The 19,169-nt window shown below is 47.3% G+C and overlaps 1 protein-coding gene across 3 annotated transcripts in view; it reads left to right on the top strand.

The window, feature by feature from the left end:
• SCN10A (sodium voltage-gated channel alpha subunit 10) overlaps positions 1–19,169 on the top strand; it is a 91,625-nt gene that overhangs the window by 57,226 nt on the left and 15,230 nt on the right. For 2 of the 3 annotated variants that reach the window (XM_049099956.1, XM_049099954.1), the window contains 8 exons: positions 2,817–3,176; positions 4,627–5,073; positions 6,418–6,555; positions 8,189–8,312; positions 9,575–9,729; positions 12,939–13,112; positions 17,241–17,363; positions 18,631–18,915. In XM_049099956.1, the coding sequence (XP_048955913.1) occupies positions 2,817–3,176; positions 4,627–5,073; positions 6,418–6,555; positions 8,189–8,312; positions 9,575–9,729; positions 12,939–13,112; positions 17,241–17,363; positions 18,631–18,915 (1,806 nt within the window). The remainder of the gene's footprint in view (positions 1–2,816; positions 3,177–4,626; positions 5,074–6,417; positions 6,556–8,188; positions 8,313–9,574; positions 9,730–12,938; positions 13,113–17,240; positions 17,364–18,630; positions 18,916–19,169) is intronic. The other variant, XM_049099955.1, reaches the window with a different exon arrangement.

Genomic DNA, 19,169 nt, shown 5'->3' with positions numbered 1-19,169 from the left:
TCCAAATTCTGAGTGTCAGTTCTCCACCCTCCACCCAGACCATTTAGTGTTCCTAGCATTCTTCTGGGCTTATTTCTGGTTTGTCCTTACATGGAAGTTATAGATCTTTGGAATCTAGTCCTAAAAGGAGGAGAAATTCCTGTTAGACCTTCTACCTTAGACAGGCCCTGAGATACATTTCCTGCTTCCCATGCTTCATGAGACCAGTGAAACCCATGCTAGATTCACTTGGTTTTACAAATGTCTTCAGAGAAAAAGCTAGCTTCAATAATCTGTATATCTAAATTCCCATATTTATTTAATTTTTGGCTCAAGAATTTACTTACTTTATTAATAAATCATCAGTGTACCTTGGATTTTATTATCCAGCATTTTTAGTAAGTTTTTGATGGAAAGACAAAACCAAGGGGACCCAGTATGGTCTACCATATTATCCTGTCTATTGATATTTTTCACAAGGCCCACTTCATCACCAAGTGGTAACCTCCCCAGTAGAGGACAGACTTACCTTTAGACTTTCCATTTTATTCTAAAAGTAAAGCCTCTTAATTCAAGTAAGTTGAAAATAAAGAGAAAAGTTTAACTCTAAGATTCAAAATATTTGGATATATTTCCATACAAATATGTCCATGTTACCAGCTTGGTTTATTTCCTTCCAGTCTTTTCCCCTCTAAATAGAAGTTTTTATATTAATTATGAGATTAACTAGAGAAATGGTTAATTAAATATGAAGTAATATTCAGCAGCACTTAAAAGCAACAATTTATAAGCCTTATGTGATATTATAAAGAATTCCCTTTGATGTAATGCTAAGCTGGGCAAAGTGTAGAGAAAGCAATTGGATGGGAGTGGAGGTGAGATTCTTGGGAATCGTGGGTGCATGTGGGGCTGTTCTCCTGGACCACTCACTCTAGGCACTAGCAAAAGCTAGCCAGCTTATCTGGGGGCTCCACAGTAGGCACTCTATAAATATGTATTGACTGATACCTAAGACTAGGGGCCCCCAAGCCCAGATATCTCTAGAACAGCAAGTGAAGTGATCTTGTTCTCTTGCCTTCTGTAATGACAACAAAAGAATTCATAAAGGACCACTTGATTCATGCCCTCTAATAGCAATTACACACAATTTGCTTGCAGTTTGGCATAAGCTTAATTATGGACAACAAATGGCTACCTAACAGGACTCTTATATTAATTTCTAAGCTCTCCACCCCCACCCCAACTAACTAAGGAAGCAGTGGAAACTTAGATTCAGTTAAGGCAAGAGTCAGCGCTTGGTCCTTTTGCTTATGGCCAGTGAGCATGCCCATATGTCTCTCACTGACCCAAGTCATGCCCCACAAGGCTCTGTGATGTGGCAGGTGGCATCAGGGCCCTACTATAGCCTTTGCCTCTGCACTTGTCCAGAGTTTACTGTGAGCGTGGAAACCTGTAGCAATTATGTTGCTAAGGAAACTTGGCATTCTCCCAAAACCCTCCACAAAACAGCTCCATCTAGTTTCCAATGCTCAGTGTTTGTTTGGGCTTATCTGCTGCCTCTATGTTTAGTCTACAAAACTAGGGTTTTAAGCTCTGTTTCCAGTATGAGGAGAATAATTTCCAGGGTAGGTCTAAGGTGAACATAGACCATTGCACCCCATCACAAAGAGAAGAGGGTATGGAACTTCCTGTATAAGAATATTAAAGCTTCCCTGGGGCTTACTGCTGTGTGGCTGCTAAAACTATTGTTGCACAGTTCTGTTCAGCATTGCATCTTAACCCCTAGGCCAGAGCCAGACTCTTACTAGGTGTTCCCTAAATACCCATGACCACTGAACCCAGACATTTCCTTCTAAAAAATTAGAGAACCACACAAATGTATTTTTTAAATGTTTATACATCTGTATGCATAGCATTTATGCTTTCTTGTGGGACTTCACACATTCATGTTTACAGTGGAGGCTTTTTGGATCTTTGCCTAGTCTTCTTAACTAAGCTATTAATTCCATGAGGGCAGGAGCCCACGTATCTCTCTCTGTACACCCCACAGGCTCACACAGAGCCAGGCACATGTGTGACTGGCAATCAATGACGTGAGTAGTTTGGTTGGTCAACTAAACAAACATGTGAATGCTGGTCCATGAAATCATATACTTGCCATCTCAGAGCTGGTGGGGGCAGCAGATGTTGTCTGTGGCCCCAAGATAAGAAATGCCCTACAATATAGTTCGCCAATACTTCTCAAATACAGTGGGTTTTGAACTACCTGTAGAAAGCTAACTTTTCTTCAGTCAAAAGCGGGCCATCCTCACTTATTTGTAAGCTCCATCATACCCCCCATTGAATAGGCCAACATTTAGAAAGCCTGTAGCTACAGAATAGAATGCATATGGCAAGACCACCATCTCAGTATAAAACTCCTGCCTGCCGCAGTTGCTGAAGCATGTTGATACATAAGGACTATAGAAGGCTGGTCATATTTTTGAGTAACAGATAACTAAAACAAAGGTCTCTAAAAGCAGCTTCCTAGGACACCTGGGTAGCTCAGCAGTTGAGTGTCTGCCTTCAGCTCAGGGCATAATCCCAGGTCCTGGATCGAGTCCTGCATCAAGCTCCTTGAGGAGCCTGCTTTCCCCTCTGTCTGTCTCTGCCTGTCTCTGTCTCTCATGAATAAATAAATCTTTAAAAAAAAAAAAAAAGCACCTTCCTGGGAACACCCCATCTTAATGAAATGAGCTTGCCTTCCTTGACCTTTGGTTTTGGGTCAAGACTTGAGATGAAAGGTGATGACAAGAGCAGAGCAACCAGGACCTGACTCAGTCTCTATTTCTCTGCAGCTGCGGGTCTTTAAGCTGGCCAAGTCCTGGCCAACCTTAAACACACTCATCAAGATCATCGGGAACTCAGTGGGGGCACTAGGAAACCTCACCATCATCCTGGCCATCATTGTCTTTGTCTTCGCTCTGGTTGGCAAACAGCTACTTGGGGAAAACTACCGTGACAACCGGCGCAATATCTCTGCGCCCAATGAAGAATGGCCACGCTGGCACATGCATGACTTCTTCCACTCCTTCCTCATCGTCTTCCGGATCCTGTGTGGAGAGTGGATTGAGAACATGTGGGCCTGCATGGAAGTTGGCCAGAAATCCATATGCCTCATCCTTTTCTTGACAGTGATGGTGCTGGGGAACCTGGTAGTAAGTGTCGAGCCCCCCTGGGGTCCCTGTCTTGGGGACAATGGAGAGACTTCTGGGTTATCCTTTTTTTTTTTTTTTTTTACTTCTGGGTTATCCTAAAAAACTTTGATGTTGCACATTTTTATGCCCCCATCATACCTGCCCGACTGTAAGTCTTCAAACATTGCAAAGCCATGTGGGGCATGTTCTAAGAACTGTCCCTTGGGAGGTAACCTGACTTGCTGGTGTGAGCATGTAGGATCAGGATGGAAAGACCTGTTTAGAATCCCAGCTCCACCACTAGTAAGGCTGGATGACCCAGCACAAGAGACAATCTCCTCCAGCTTTAATTTCCTTAAAATCAAGAAAATAGTGCTTACTCACAGGCTTACCAGGGGAATTAAATTACAGGAGATAACATATGCAAATTGCCTAGTGCAGTGTCTAGGCCACAACAGGAACTCAGTAAATGTTAGCTGTTAGTTGTTGAAGAAAAATTTCCTTCCCCACTCTAGGGGGTCTCAGAAGATATTTTTCTCTGGTATGAGAGCTGACTGATTTCTCTAAGCTACACAGGTCCTAGCTAAGAGCAGGAGGGCAGGCTTGATGGGACAAGATGAAAGAGAGAAGCTGGGTCATGGACAACATCCAATGCCACAATGTCAATAACAAAATCCACTCCCACATTTGGGGGAGCCCCATTGAAGACCTTCCTGCCAATTGGCTCCAGCACCCCTTCTCTATCCTAGTTGGTTCCTTGCCCTCAGCTTACCCCCACCTACTGTGGTTCTGGACACCCTTGCTGTACCAGCGCTGGCTGGCTATAAGGGGACATACGGGTCCTCAGAAGCCCCTTTCTTATTGTCCTGAACGTCAACCAACTTGGATTCTTTCACTGTAGGAGTTTTAGACACAAGAAAGCTAAACCAAGAAAGATGAAAAAACAAATCCAGACCTTTCAGTCTTTCCCATTCAGGTCATGGATGCCTTCCACTCTGCCCCCGCCACCCCAACTTGCCCCATTCTCAGGTTAGGAGGTTGGCCAAAGATCCTTTCTTCCAGGCTGAGCTCATCATCTCTACAGAGCTATAGGGGTCCCTCACCTTCTGGCAGGAAGTTTCCCCACTCCAAGTACTTTTACAGCCCTCAGTCATTTCCTTTTCACAACCACTCCTAAAGGGAGGGAGTCCCCAGTCCCTGCTCATGGGGGAAGAACAGGAAGTTGGAAATAGCAAGACGATTGGCCGAGAATGTGCTTCCAAGCCTTGTCCACATGAGGCAGGTCACTTGGGACATTCCCAAGACTCCCCTTAGTGGGTTTCAAAATGTCGTTTCCCCCCAAGAGGGAAAGCGTTGGGGTGGACAAGGAGAGGCCCAGGTGTGGCTGTCCTGCCATCTGGCTGCCTGCCTAGCAGACTGTGGAGGGACTCAGCTCATTAGTCAAGCCATCTTTGCTTCCATTCCTCTCCAGGTCCTCAACTTGTTCATCGCCCTGCTGCTGAACTCCTTCAGTGCCGACAACCTTGCAACTCCAGATGAAGATGGGGAGGTGAACAACCTGCAGGTGGCCCTGGCACGGATCCAGGCATTTGGCCATCGTACCAAGAAGGCCATTTGCGACTTCTTCACTAGGCCCTGCCTGCTGCCCTGGCCCAAGGCAGAGCCCCAGCTGGTGGTGAAACTCCCACTCTCCAGCTCCAAAGCTGAGAACCACATTGCTGCTAATGCAGCTGTGGGGAGCCCTGGAGGGCTCTCAGTGTCCAGAGGCCTCAGGGACGACCACAGTGACTTCATCACCAATCCTAACATATGGGTCTCTGTGCCCATTGCGGAGGGTGAATCTGACCTCGATGACCTGGAGGAAGATGGTGAGGAGGATTCTCAGAGTTCCCAGCAGGAAGTGATCCTCCAAGGGCAGGTGAGAGTCCTCCCAGGGCTGGACTGATGGGAGGACAAAAAGGAAATTAGAATAAGGAGGTTTTCCACCATCAGGACTGGCACATCCTTGATGAGCCCTCCACAAACCAAGCATAGGAACACCTGATGTCAGAAAGCAAAAGCCATGCTCAGCTTTCTGGGGGAAGTGGCATTTGAGCAGGGCCTGGAATAAGGATCAGAATTCCCCAGGCAAGCAGAGAGCAGGGGCAGCATCTTAGTCCCAGGCAACTTTGAGGTACTTGGGATTGTCTTTCATACAACTGCCCTGCTTGCTTCACCCAACTCAGACTCTCTGCCTAAGATGCTAACGAGACTCCTCTAAGAACAGATGTTGTCCAAGAGCAAGATTCATCTGATCTTCATCGGAAGCTTAGGGAATCCTGATCATTATGTGACTCATTTATCCAGCTTTCCCCAACAAAGAATATCACAGGGAAATGACACTTGTTCTTTTTGGCACTGAAGAATTTAAAGTACATTTAAGCCTTTCGGTAGCACATATATTTTTAAATACTTTGCACAGCTCCCTACTACCTTAAGCTGATATATAGACGAACACTCATTGGTCTCTTCTCAGTGACTCAGGGCATATATTTCCACACAATATGGGAAGGCAAGGGTCCCTAGAGATAGGCAGGGCTGCTGGCCAGGCCACTAAGTGGCCTCAGACAGCTGTGCTTTGAGTCTGTAGCTCTACCACAGCCTCCTTCCCCTGCAGCTGTCACTTTTCTTGTGTTCCAGCAGCTGCTATTATCAGCTGCCATATTTTACATGCCTTTGTATGGGTGACAGCCGAGGGCAGGGCGTCACCATCCCTGGAATAAAGGACATGAACTCTGTGACGGCTATCTCCACTCAGAGGCATTTTCAGTTACTTTGGGGGCTCTTAGGGGACTTCAGACGGACAAGTTCACTACCACTCCGACCTCTGGACAAGTAATAATGGTCATAGCTAACATCTATTGAGCCAAGCACTTCATGCAAAGTGTTTTTACAAGCATTCACATGTTTAGTCATCAAAATCACTAATTAAAGTAGATCTTGTCTTCTCAATTTTGCAGGTAGGAAAAACGGAGATCAGACAGGTTAAATTTTTTTTGCCTAAGGTCATACAGCTTGAAAGTAATGGAGCAAGAGTTAAACAGATCTGGTTATGGAGACTCCAGGCTCACTTCACACAAGCGTGTGTATATGGATGCATGTATATATGCTGCAGAGATTAGATCCTTAACTCTGGCAGACTATGAGGTGCAAGATCTCTTCAAATGAGAAGTAGTCAGCTGAGAGTGGACACAGGTGGCCAGATGGGACCCTCTCTCACTAGCAGGAGCAGCTGCAAGTCGAGATGTGTGAGGGCCACACGGCGCCCAGGAGCCCAGGCTCTGGAATGTCCTCTGAGGACCTGGCTTCCTACGTGGATGAGAAGTGGAAAGACGAGGCTGCTGCCCAGGCGCCTGCAGAGGTAGGTATGTGAGCTTCCAGGAGAGGTTGCACAGCCTGTCGGACACTGACCAGTGGGATGGTAGAGGCTGGAAGATGGGGCTGCACGGGAAGTGGTGTTTCAGACTGCTGCCAATCACATAACCTCATGTCTCATCGTGAGGATTGTCAAGGCCCGTCCTAACCTCTGGGCTGGTCAGCACAATTTCAGTGGAAAGAGGGGGGTACTCCACAGGGTGGGGAGGTGGATAATAAGGACAAGATCCTCAGGTGCTCTGAGTCTCCTTGTCTTCATCTCTGAAACTGAATGGTAATGCCTACCTGGTAGGATTCTTTTGAAGCTTAAATGAGATGCTGCTTGTCAACTGTTTAGCTCCTGCCTGAAATGGAATAAGTGCCCAGAAAATGACAGCCAAGAAAAAAGGAAACAAAAGACAATGCACAGAGAAAGTGTCTTTCTGAGCCAACAGATGAAAGTCAGAGTCGCTTGTGGGTGAGGAAGTCTTCCCTGTGACTGCCCCCGCCCCCACTCTCTTTTGTCCACATCATTTTTTTCCAGCCAAAAACATTCTGATGCTCTGGAGAGGTTGTCTGTATTGAGTAGTGTACTGACAGAGTTACATAGACTGAGCAGGAAGTGAAATTGGGGTTTAGGAATGTCTTAGAAGAGGTAAAAAGAAACTTGGTGGTTTCATTACAAATCTCTGAAGAAAACGAGCTACAGGGTTGAGGTAGCTAGAGAGACTTAGCGTCTTTAATACAACCGCATTAAATTCAGGAATTTAACTCGACACCTAGTCACTGAGAGCTGATGCTGTGACAGGCCTGGGCGGGGCCAAGATAAGGAAAACATCATTCATGCCCAAAGTTATCAAGCCCTTCAGCTTGAGGAATGTCAGTCACTGGCTGTGTGCCCCTGAGCAAGGCTGACCATGACAGGGTAAGAGGAGAGGGTGGGCTGGGATGGGGTTGGCGGACCCTGGGTGAACAGAAGCCACGTTGTTCCTGCTGAGTGAGGTTTGCCACCTTCTACACGTGGACATCATGTTTCCTTCAGAACATTCTAAGCATTCCCCTGGCTAGTTCTCTCTACCCAGTGTTTTCAGTATACAGCTGCTGGGGATCAGTTTTGGTTTTGGTTTTATTGTTGTTGTTGTTGTTTTGTCCCCGACCCTGACCAGGCAGAGAAGGGCCTGACAGTGACAGATGGGGCACCCACCCCACCATTTGGGTCCATTAGCCAAGCTATCAGGTTTACTAATATGAGAGCAGCTTCAACTCCTAATTGAATTCATCTGGAGACATTATAAGGCTGGAGCTGCCAGGAGGGCAGCAGGGCCCCTGCAGCATTGCTCCGTGATTAAATATTCAAGCCCAGTGAATGCCGAGAGTCTTTATGGGTGTAATTACGGTGTCTCGGGCCCTCGCCAGCACTCCATCAGGGGCCTGGAGGCTGAAAGCCTCGCACAGCTAACCCTCTGGGGCACCGGAGAGAGCATCCCTGTTCTGGGCCTCAGCAGGCAGGATGTCTGCGTGGCACAGCCCCGACGGGCTCTCCCTGCCTCCGAGCCCTTGGCCCCGCCGACCTGCAGTGACCGGCAGCCTCGCTGGGCGCCTCAGAGAGCTGAGTTCACGCCCGGGCTTCTGCCCTGCAGGGAGGGGACGACAGCAGCTCCTCAGAGGGCAGCACGGTGGACTGCCTGGATCCCGAGGAGATCCTGAGGAAGATCCCTGAGCTGGCAGATGACCTTGAAGAGCCAGATGACTGCTTCACGGAAGGTAAAGCCGCCGCCAAAGGCCTCCTCGTGTGGACGTTCATTCGGGCCAGAATCCAGTTCCACAAACTCTCATCCGGGCATCTGTGTGTCCCCGGCCCTGGGCTCCACCAGAGACAGACAAAAAGGGCCTCTCACTGCCTCCTCCCCAAACTAGGGCAGTGGAGGACAGCATGACCCACAAATGCCAGTTCACAGCACCCAGAGGTGCCGCGTCAGACGCGGCTGCCAAAGCTGTGCCTTCCTCATCACGCTCAGAAACACCTTGCTGAGTTATAAACCAGTCCTCTTGCGGCTGAATAGCAGAAAGATAAACCCTCTTGTTTGGGGACATAAAGGACCCAGAGGAGGGACCCAGAGTGCCCCTAAACCCTTTGAGTAACTCTTAAAGGCAGAAAAAACGTCCATGGCCATAGCACCCTGAGCCACAGCAGCCATCTTGTCCTAAAGGCACAAAATACATCTTGCTCTTTTCTTCCCTCCGTGTTTAGAATAGAGGCAAGCTGTGTTCTCCCTGGATCTGCGTGCATGAAGTGGGTATACATATAGTTCATACTATGAAAGTCATTGGGGCTTCAATAATAATAAAAAAAAATCTATCAATTAAAAAGCAACAACACGGGGGATCCCTGGGTGGCTCAGCAGTTTAGCGCCTGCCTTTGGCCCAGGGCACGATCCTGGAGACCCAGGATCAAGTCCCACGTCGGGCTCCCGGCATGGAGCCTGCTTCTCCCTCTGCCTGTGTCTCTGCCTCTCTCTCTCTCTCTCTCTCTCTCTCTCTCTCTCTCCATGTCTATCGTTAATAAATAAATAAATCTTAAAAAAAAAAAAAAAAGCAACAACACTTCCACACAACCCTGGGCTAGACTGGGCCCAGGCTCCATCCCAGCCACGTGGTGGCCCCTCAGCTGAACACAGGCTCAGGGCCTAGCCCCTCACACAGCATGAGGCCCAGGCCCCCAGGCTTGTAGGGCTTCTAGAAATAGGTGGGCTTGGGACAGGGGCCACCAGTATCTTTCCCAACAAGGATGATAATTCAGGAGGAGTTGAGAGTGGGTGAGACCAATGGTAGGGAGGAACACCGGAAGGCCAGGATTGAGAGGCTTGCTGAGAGGGGTGCAGCTTCTCTCCTGTTCCAGGGAAGAATTCCTTTCCTAAGGGGTGGCAAGTAGGCTTCCCGGGAGAGTGCTTCCCCAGTGGGGCTAGAGCAAAAATGCTCCTCCCTCCCCAGGGCGACATCACTCACCATCAGTCCTCTCCCCACAGGCTGTCTTCGCCGCTGTCCCTGCTGTAAAGTGGACATCAGCAAGTTTCCATGGACTGTGGGATGGCAGGTGCGCAAGACCTGCTACCGCATCGTGGAGCACAGCTGGTTTGAGAGTTTCATCATCTTCATGATCCTGCTCAGCAGTGGGTCTCTGGTAAGGCGAGGTGGGGTCCATGTCCCGAAGCCCTCCAGATGGGGTCTTCCACAATCCCAAGGCCCTGGAGCTGCAGCAGTGAGCTTCCCTGATTCCTAGCCTGAAACTCCCAGGGGGTGGCTGGCAGGAGACCTGCAGCCCAGCAAGCAGGCTGCTCTTAGCAGCAGGGAAGGGTAAGTGCTTGCTGTCTCCATGCCACAGCCTGCTAAACCTGGCTGCAAGTATTTCGAGCAGTGAGGGCATACATCCCACTCTATAGATGGGGAAACTGACACCGAAAGGATTTGAGGCACTTGTCCATGTTTACCCAGCTTGTCAGTAGTAAAATCTACCTTTGCCCTCATTTGATCCCAAAGCTCCTGGCTTTCTAACCCCTGGCTTCCCAAACATCAGTCTTCTCTGAAGGCCCAGTTGAAAGACTGTCATCCTTCGGTCTTATCAAGCCACTTACAAATACTATTACTCATTCAAAGCTCACAGCAAATCATTTTATCAGCACTTCTCAAAATGTAATTACCTGGGGAGACTTGTTTAAAAGCAGATTCTGAATCAGATCTGGGGTGTGGCCTGAGAATTTGCATTTCCAGCAAGCTCCAGGGGATGCTGATGCTGTGGGTCCAAAGAGCACATTTTAAATAACAAGATCTTACAGGTATAGAGATTCTGAATTAGGAGCTGCTTCCTTAGCCCCTTGCTGAATGGCCAGCTTTGTAGGACAAGGAAGGATGCTTCAGATTGTGCCACAGCTTATGCTCACTGCAAATCTCAACTCATCTTCCTAATGAACCAAGGTAAATGTAGACACAGGAAGGGACTTGCCATCCCCCATGGTCTGCATATTATGGATGAGGTCACAGCCCGAAGACATGAAGGGGCCTGCCTGGGGTCTCAGCTAATTAGTTAAAGGGAGGACGAGAAGCCCTCTCTCCTGATTCATGGCTCCAAATGTTTTCACTTGTTTTGCTTTTCATATGTCATTTACTCCCTAAAAACAATCTACCGGATATCTGGGCACCTGCTTAAATGCCAGATTTTCCCAGGAAGGTGCCAAAACCACTCAGTGTATATCCTCAGCCTTAGGGAGGAGCAAAGCAGGTGAGAAGACATGATCAGGGATGGGGGGAGGGGGTAACCTGGCAGGCCATGGCACTAGGCCAAGAGAAGAAAGTCTCCAGAGACAGGGCTGCGCTGTCACCTCAGGGGAGGGGAAGGGCGTGGCAGCATCTGAAGGCGCTCACTGCTGACCCAGGGTGGCCATTGTGCACTGCCCTAGCTGTGTCTGTACAGCTCTGGTGCACAGGCCACATTGCCAGGCAAGGGGAGATGGACGGTGATTTCTCCCACCCTCCCCTCTTTCCTGTCCTCCTTGATGAGGACAATAGTCACATTTGCTGTTGACAAGGTATGACAATAGTCACATTTCCTCATTACCTCCTCAGCTCCTATCTTCCCCTGCGGGCCTCTTCTCCTCATTTCTCTTCTCCATGCTCTCCTGCTCTTTCCCTTCTTTCTGTGCCCCTACTCCACTCACCCCAGCTGCTCCCCCTCCCTCCCAGCAGGGAGCGCAGATCCTGCACCAGCTGCTGGGCCCTCACCTCCCCATCTCCTTCCCCAAGGGACCGAACAGGCTGGCACCAAATTTAGTCCTCCTTATGCTTTTACTTTGAGTACTTAAAAAAAAAAAATAACATGAGTTTTCATCTGACAAAGTGAAAAAAAAAAAAGCACCCTTGGAAATTATGGGAAAACGCAAAGAAAAAAATATCACCCATTTTCCTATCACTCAGAGAGAATCTCACTTTGAAAACATTTTGGTAGACTTCCTTCCCATCTTTCTTATGCATGTAATGCATAAATATTACAAAACCGAAACCACATTTATGCATTCTGTAATTTCTCAGTAAATTCTCACAGTAAATATACTCCTACTATCTGACTTCATGGCTGCAGTGCATTCCATTATGGGAATGTGCCACCATTTATTTAAATAATCCCTGTGTTTACTTCTAATAAGCATTGAATAGCCTAGACTCCTTTGAGGACATTGGCTTCTTTCCTGTCTTAGGTGCAATTAGAAGCAGAGTCAGAAGCAAGGATTCTTGCATGAGGAGCTTGTGGAGGGCATACCCTGAGGTGGAACCTGTAAAGGAGGCAGGATCGGGAGAGGAGCTAAAAGACGTGGCTCCCAGGAAGTCCTCCTCTGCGTGATCCCACAGGAGCTATAGCATAAAGGGTACCACAGAGCTGTCCCATCTTGAGGCAAAGGAGGTAGTCACTGGCCATAGCTGCATCCACATCAGGCATTTAACCTCCTAGGCATTTCTGCAGGTGGAGGCAGTTCTCCCTCAGCCCAGGGAGATCCTCAGGAAAAGGGGGCATCCTTTAGCTGTTTGCAGCCAACCTCACAGCAGCTGGGGGACGGTTGCATTGGCCCCTCTGACGGTGTCTGAGTGGGGCACAAACATCCAGTGTCCTTAGGCTGAATTCTTGAAGGCACAATTGCTGAGTTCCTGAAACCTTTGAATCTTCCTGCCAATCTGATCTCTGGAAAGACTGAACCAGTTTTCAGCCCCTGGTCAAGTATAAGAGAAGCCACCTCCCCACAGCCACCACAACACTGGCCTTAGCCTGACTCTCTTCTATCTTCACCAGTCTCCTAAGAGAAAAATGGCACCTTCGTTTGCATTTTCTTAATTAGCAGTGAGATAGAACATTCTTTTTCAGAGGTTCATGGGCGATTCTTACTTTCATTTTTTGTGAACTGGCTGTGAACATCCTTTGATGCTTTTATTTTTAAACTAAGTCACTGTTAGGATCCCTTTGGGTCACTTCCAAGCCCCAATTTGAGGTTTCCTTTCTCCCTTGCTTTCGGCTCCCCTGCAAAGAGTAAGCCAAGCTGCGGGCTCCTGTTGGCTCTAGGGGGTCCTGGTTTGCATGTCACAGTTCCTCTTCTACAATCTCACTGAACCTCACCCCATACTCCACCAACCCCCCCCACCCACACACACACACACACACCGCACACCCCGAGCAGAGAAAACAAAATGATACAGGCCACCTGGTTCCCAAAGCCTTCCCAGGGCCTGAGAACAGGGCTGGCTGAGTCCTTCCCTGTTACTGGGCCCCAGTGCTGTGGATCCAGGCAACCTACTATTTTCCTTCCTTCCTTCCTTCCTTCCTTCCTTCCTTCCTTCCTTCCTTCCTTCCAGGCCTTTGAAGACTATCACCTTGACCAGAAGCCCACAGTGAAGGCCTTGCTGGAATATACTGACAGGATGTTTACTTTTATCTTCGTGCTGGAGATGTTGCTCAAGTGGGTGGCCTACGGCTTTAAGAAGTACTTCACCAATGCCTGGTGCTGGCTGGACTTTCTCATCGTGAACGTGAGTGGCTCATTGGCACACATGGGGTTTGGGGCCCTCACCTCTGGCTGCAGCTAGCACAAAGGAAGCTTGACACCTTGCCTTATAGGCCACTCCAGAGAAAAGTCTTGAACACTTAGCAAGATCTCTGAGAATAGCCTACACACTGGTGAATGGTAAGATCAGACAGTACATGATTCTGGCCCAGTGGCGATGCTCAGGTGAGTCCTCAGTTCCTAGGTCTCCACCCAGAAAGACTACTGACTGCCCTCTGTGGTTTACATCTGAAGCAAGATGACACATGAGGCTCTCAAGGGTCTTATGACCTTGCATCCCTTGACAGGGCTTCTGGACTGAGGGTGAGCCCAGGACCGCACAGCACAGAGAATCTTCCCACCTACTGGCTCAGTGGTCCTCAGCCCTGGCTATGCTTTGGAATCATCCAGAAAGCTCTTAAAAATACAATGAACCAACACTGTTATTCCCTGAGTTTCAGATCTCTCTGGTCCAAGGTGGAGCCCAGGCATCAGTATGTTATAAAAGCTCCTAGGCAGGTCCAATATGTGTGCAGCCAGATTGAGAATCACTGAATTTGCCCCACTGGCTTCTCCACAGTGGCACTAGAAGGGACAGAGGGTCCCTTTGGAGAGGTACTGAGCTGAAGCATGTGTGTTCAGATTCACACTAACCCATGGCCACTAACTGCTGCATGAGGGGATTTACCAAGGGCTTCCCACATGCTAGACTTGTGATTCCTCCCAGCTGTGAGGAGACCATCCTCAATGAAATCTCCTAAGAGCCTTCCTAAGCCCTCAAAATCCAAGAGTGGTCTCTCCCTCATCTCACCCATGACAATCCTCTATCTCTGTCCAGGTCTTTGCCCTCTTGGCTTTACAGAGTGGCTGCCTGAATGATTTGCTCATTGTGGCACAGCTGAGGGTCCCCACAGGCAGGGGAATGCTTGTGCTGTGTTTGTCTCTGCCTCCCACACTCCAACAGCCACCAGGACCAAGGTCTGCACATCAGAGGTGTCAGTAAATGTGTCTGTACTCAGTGCTTGCCTCCTGAAGCTGGATGGGGTCCAGTACAGAACATTCTGTCCAGCCTCCTGTGCTGGCAGGTCCCCCACAGCAGGTCTGTGTACTCAATTCTCTTCTTTCCTGATACCAACGTGTTGGCAGCATCAGGACACTGTACCACAAGGATTAACTGTGAGGCCTGAAATCTGAGTCACAGGTGATAACTTTGTGCATATAAAATAATTATTCATAAGTGAAGGAAAAATGTTTTATTCTAGCTTCGCACCCTTGTTAGGGGCACAGGCGCCCTTCCCTACATATGTCTCACTATTCTAAGCCCCGATCACCTTAAATGCTCACCTTCTCATTCCATCCATCTTCCTCCTAATTCTTCCTTCTGACCATCCATCCTTCCTTCCCCATAGCCCTCCTTCCATATACCCAGCCGTTCATCCTTTCTTTTTCCTTTCTTCTAATCATCCACTCATCTTTACTTCTCCATTTATCCTGTCAGTCCTCTCCCTCCTTCCATCTATTCTCATTCTGCTTTCTCTCTTCTCTTCTGCCTATCCTATCTATCAACTGTTCCTTAATCCTTTTGATTCACCTTTTGAATCACCTTTCTATATCTTTTGATTCACCTTTCTATATGACCATCCAATCATCTGAACTTCCATTCACTCATTCATGCACCTTTGATCCAAGCATCCTCTTATCCATTCATTCTTCCATCTTCCCATTTTTCCTTTAACCATCCACCTATCCTTCCTTCTTTTTTAAAATTTTATTTATTTATTTATTTATTTATTTATTTATTTATTTATTTGAGAGAGGGAAGGGTGAGGAGCAGAGGGAGGAGAAGCAGACTCCCCACTAAGTAGGGAGACCAACGTGGGGCTCAATCCCAGGAGCCTAGGATCACAACCTGAACTGAAGGCAGACCCTTAACTGACTCAGCCATCCAGATACCCCAATCCTTCCTTCTTTTCACCCATCTGCCTGTTAATCCCTTTTCCTTCCATTCCTTCATTCAACCAATCAACTTTTCATCCATTCTATAATCTCTTCCATTCATTTATTCTATACAACTTTCTCTTTCCATTCATCCATCGGTCATTTTACCCAGTCATCCATTCTTCTCCCTTTCATCCATTCCATCCGTCCACTATGCTATACTTCCATATTTTATCCTTCTTTCTTTCATCCTTCCTTTCAACTATCTGTCCTATCTATCTTTGTATCCTTTAATGCATTATTCTATCCAACCATCCTTCCATTCCTCTTCCTTCTTTCCCTCCTTCCTTTCATCCATCTGAAAATGCTTATATATTTTGTTCAACTTATCAAATGTTTATTTATGACTGCTGAATATAGGATTGTCTTATGAAGTGCTCTGGGGGAGGCAGAAGCCAAGAAATAAAAACTCCTTATCTCCAGGAGTTTGTGCTATAATCTTTCAGCAGATAGATAAGACACACAGAAAGAAAGAAACCTATTATAAGGGGGAGATATGGTGAGCACTTCTGGAAATAATTAGTGTCTTAGGGGCACAGAGACATGAGCCTGTGGGGGTGGGGAAGTTGGGAAGGCTTCATATAGGAAATGACATTAAACATAGGGCTTAAAATGAACAGGAGCATTGAGGTGCAAAGAGGACCAGAGGAGGCCAGTCTTAATTAAAGGATGACCCTGAGCAAAAGTACAGACACAGGTATATTTAGAGAACAATCTTATTTGGGTAGAATATATGAGTGAAACATGACTGAAAAAATACATAGTCTGCAGCTAGTATAATACAGACTAAGGAATCTGGAACTTAACCTGAGAGTGATAAAGCACTAGTGAAGTCTGGGAGTAAGAGACACACATAATTACAATCAAATTTGCACTGGAGAATGGATGCAGTACTAGAGACCAATTGGGAGGCTAGCAACCTGAACAGTGGGAGTGGAGCTGGGCTTGGGTAGAGGGCTTTGATGGAAAGACCCCAGACCCTGATTGCTCCAACTATAGATTTTGCACATGAGGCAACCTTCCCAGGGGACTGAGCAAAAAGCTGAATAGGGTCCAGCATGAAACTGGCCCCAAACCTCCCTACCTTCTATCAGCCAGACCTGCTGGTGTCTGGAGTCTTGCATGGATGAAGAAAGTGTTTTTTTTTTTTTTTTCCATTCTAGCTCTTTGTCCTGGTGGAATAAGCCACCCATTCAGAGAATAGACATTGTTTAAGGCTTTAGCACCCACATGGGGACCCCTTCCCTTCGGATGGTCTGGTGAATCTCCCCACCTGGCTGCCAGGATAAGCTAAGTCTGAATCCAGCCCACTAGTCATGGTGCAGTTGGGGTCTTCCAGTATTGGGTCACAGTCTCCAGCAAGCTCAAACCTATGCATGGTTTACTCAAAGTTTCTGGGAGGTGTGACCATTTGTCCATGTCAATTTGTGTCCTTTACAGTCCTTGATCAAACACTTTTTAAAAAGACCAACAGGAAGTCACAACCCAGTCATTACACTTCAGTCATCTGTCAAAGCTGGATTTCATGAGCCATGCCACTCACTCTTCCTTTGACTCCCTCATTTTATACAGGCTGAAAGTATGACCTGGACTAGCAAAGCACTGACCCAAAGTCACACACACAAAAAAATTAGGGGTTGAGAGGAACCTAGACCCTACTGAGACCAGGACTCTTTGCCCTCCACATTTCTGAGCAAATACAATTGAGACTCACTTTGCATTTTCAAAATAGACTTTCAGCATAACCCCCACAAAGGGACATCATCTCTCCAAGTCTCTGGAAGTCATAGTTTCAAGGCTGTTGAAGTCTGGCTGATGCCTCAGAGGGGAAAAGGAAGATTGATATAATACACTGAGAGCTTGACCACCCATACCACATTGTGGGGATGTGGAAGACTGAGTTTTTCTTTTCCGGAGGCTCAGAGACGTGATGAATGAAATCCTTAATAAAGGGAAAGATATTGAACTCTCTCTAGACCTTTCACTGGAGTTCAAAATAAGATTGGAGCCAAGATGATGGCTTGGACAGAGTAGGTGGTGGGAGGGATTTCCTGTCTCCTTCTACTAGGATCTTCTGGAAAGTAGAATAATGTTTTTGCTCTTTGCCTGCATCCAGATCTCCCTGATAAGCCTTATAGCGAAGATCCTGCAATATTCTGATGTGGCATCCATCAAAGCCCTTCGGACCCTCCGTGCCCTGAGGCCCCTGCGGGCTCTGTCTCGATTCGAAGGCATGAGGGTAAGACCTATCTCCAAACTGCTCTGGTCTCCATCATTTGGTACCCCTTTCCCCCTACCATGTCCTTCATGCCCCTGACCCTGAGCTCTGGGCCCACCCGAACAGCTGGGCTTTGGGTGGGTCCCTGCTTCCTGCTGGGACTTTAGTGGCACTGCCATGTCCTAATGCTCTGGTTTTCTTTCATGTCCCTTTGTGAGCACTCGTCCTGTCTCACCTCAAATATCATGTCTACCAGCATTCAGACTCATAAGTCTTCCTGTTCTTAGTAAAGTGATCCTGCTTCAACATCTCTTGCCTCTGTCTCCCCACCCTGCATCTTGTTCTTATTGCCCAAATCTCCAGAACACCCCAAACCCCTCATTTTTCCAAGACAAATGAGCCTTTCCTCTGACACTCCACTTAAATGTGGTGGCACCATCAGCTCAGCACCATGGCCACCACTCATTGGAATGCATCCTCTTCAACACAACGCAGTCATGGGGTCCTGTGGATTCTTCCCTTTCACCCACTCCTTTCCTCACCCATCACTGTCACCTCCATCTTGTCCTCACTGTCTTCCTCACAATGGAGTGCTCACAAGCCAGGCCCTTGAATTACAGGGAGAATGAGGGACTGCTAATTTGTCCCCCTCCCCCTCCTCATAATTACAAAAGGCTCCAGGTTCTAGGAGTGAGGTTTTGCTTTCTCCTGCCATTGACTCAAAGAAGACATCCTATCTTCAAAAGCAAAAATGGACTTTAAAAAATTAGCTTGTACCTTCACAAACACTAGAAGCTTATGATTGAAATAGTTTGAATTTTGTTTTATTTTATCTCTAGGTTGCTGCTTTACAAATAAGCAAGTTTGTGAATATGCATTTTGGTTTTCACTAATTCTTGACTGAAGCATACCTTGAACTGTAGTTTTGAAAGCCCTTTTAAAACAGCCTTTAAAAAGAATAAAGCAAGGTACTAAAATTTGTATGTGCAAGCACAACACATACACTCACACCTCTAAATGAGCATGTGTGTACTTGTAAATTCATGCATCTCCTCAGGCCTGGGGAAAGACCCTAAAACCTACCCAGAATGAAATTTAGGAAGAAGATCTAAACCCATCTTCAGTTGCCCAATGCCTCTCAATCTTCTGAGTCTGAATTATTGCCCTAATTAATCCACTTATCTTGCTGCTTCCAAAGGCTACTGGCTCATGAAGCCAGTGTAAGTAAGTGTAGACAGAAGTGGGATCCAGTAAGACGTGTTTCAGATCCTTTTGCATGTCTTCCCAGGTGGTTGTAGATGCCCTGGTGGGTGCCATCCCATCCATCATGAATGTCCTCCTCGTCTGCCTCATCTTCTGGCTCATCTTCAGCATCATGGGTGTGAACTTCTTTGCGGGGAAGTTTGGGCGATGCATCAACAAAACCAATGAATACTTTTCTCTTGTGCCTTTGTCTATTGTGAATAACATATCTGACTGTAAATATCAGAACCACACTGGCAGCTTCTTCTGGGTCAATGTGAAGGTCAACTTTGATAATGTTGCAATGGGTTACCTAGCACTTCTGCAGGTGGTAAGTCCTGAGATCAACCGTATCTCTTCCTTTGGTTACTTGATAATGTGGAGGATCTGGGGTCTTCCAGAAGTTGCTATGTAGAGACTTAGCAAGGGGCAGCAATCAGTGTGACCTGAAGTCACCTCTCTATTCCTACAGACTAGCTTGAGGCTAAAGGGCCTTACCAACGAGTGCAATGTTACAGTGGTGCAATTAGACAAGCGTGGGCTCGCAGAATAGAATAAAGGGATGACCTGCAATGCAATTGTATC

This window comes from Canis lupus, chromosome 23, assembly GCF_003254725.2.
Source record: "Canis lupus dingo isolate Sandy chromosome 23, ASM325472v2, whole genome shotgun sequence".
In the NCBI taxonomy this organism is placed as follows: Eukaryota; Metazoa; Chordata; class Mammalia; order Carnivora; family Canidae; genus Canis; species Canis lupus.
Note: the sequence above shows the minus strand (reverse complement) of the source record. Positions and strands in the feature narration are given on the sequence as shown.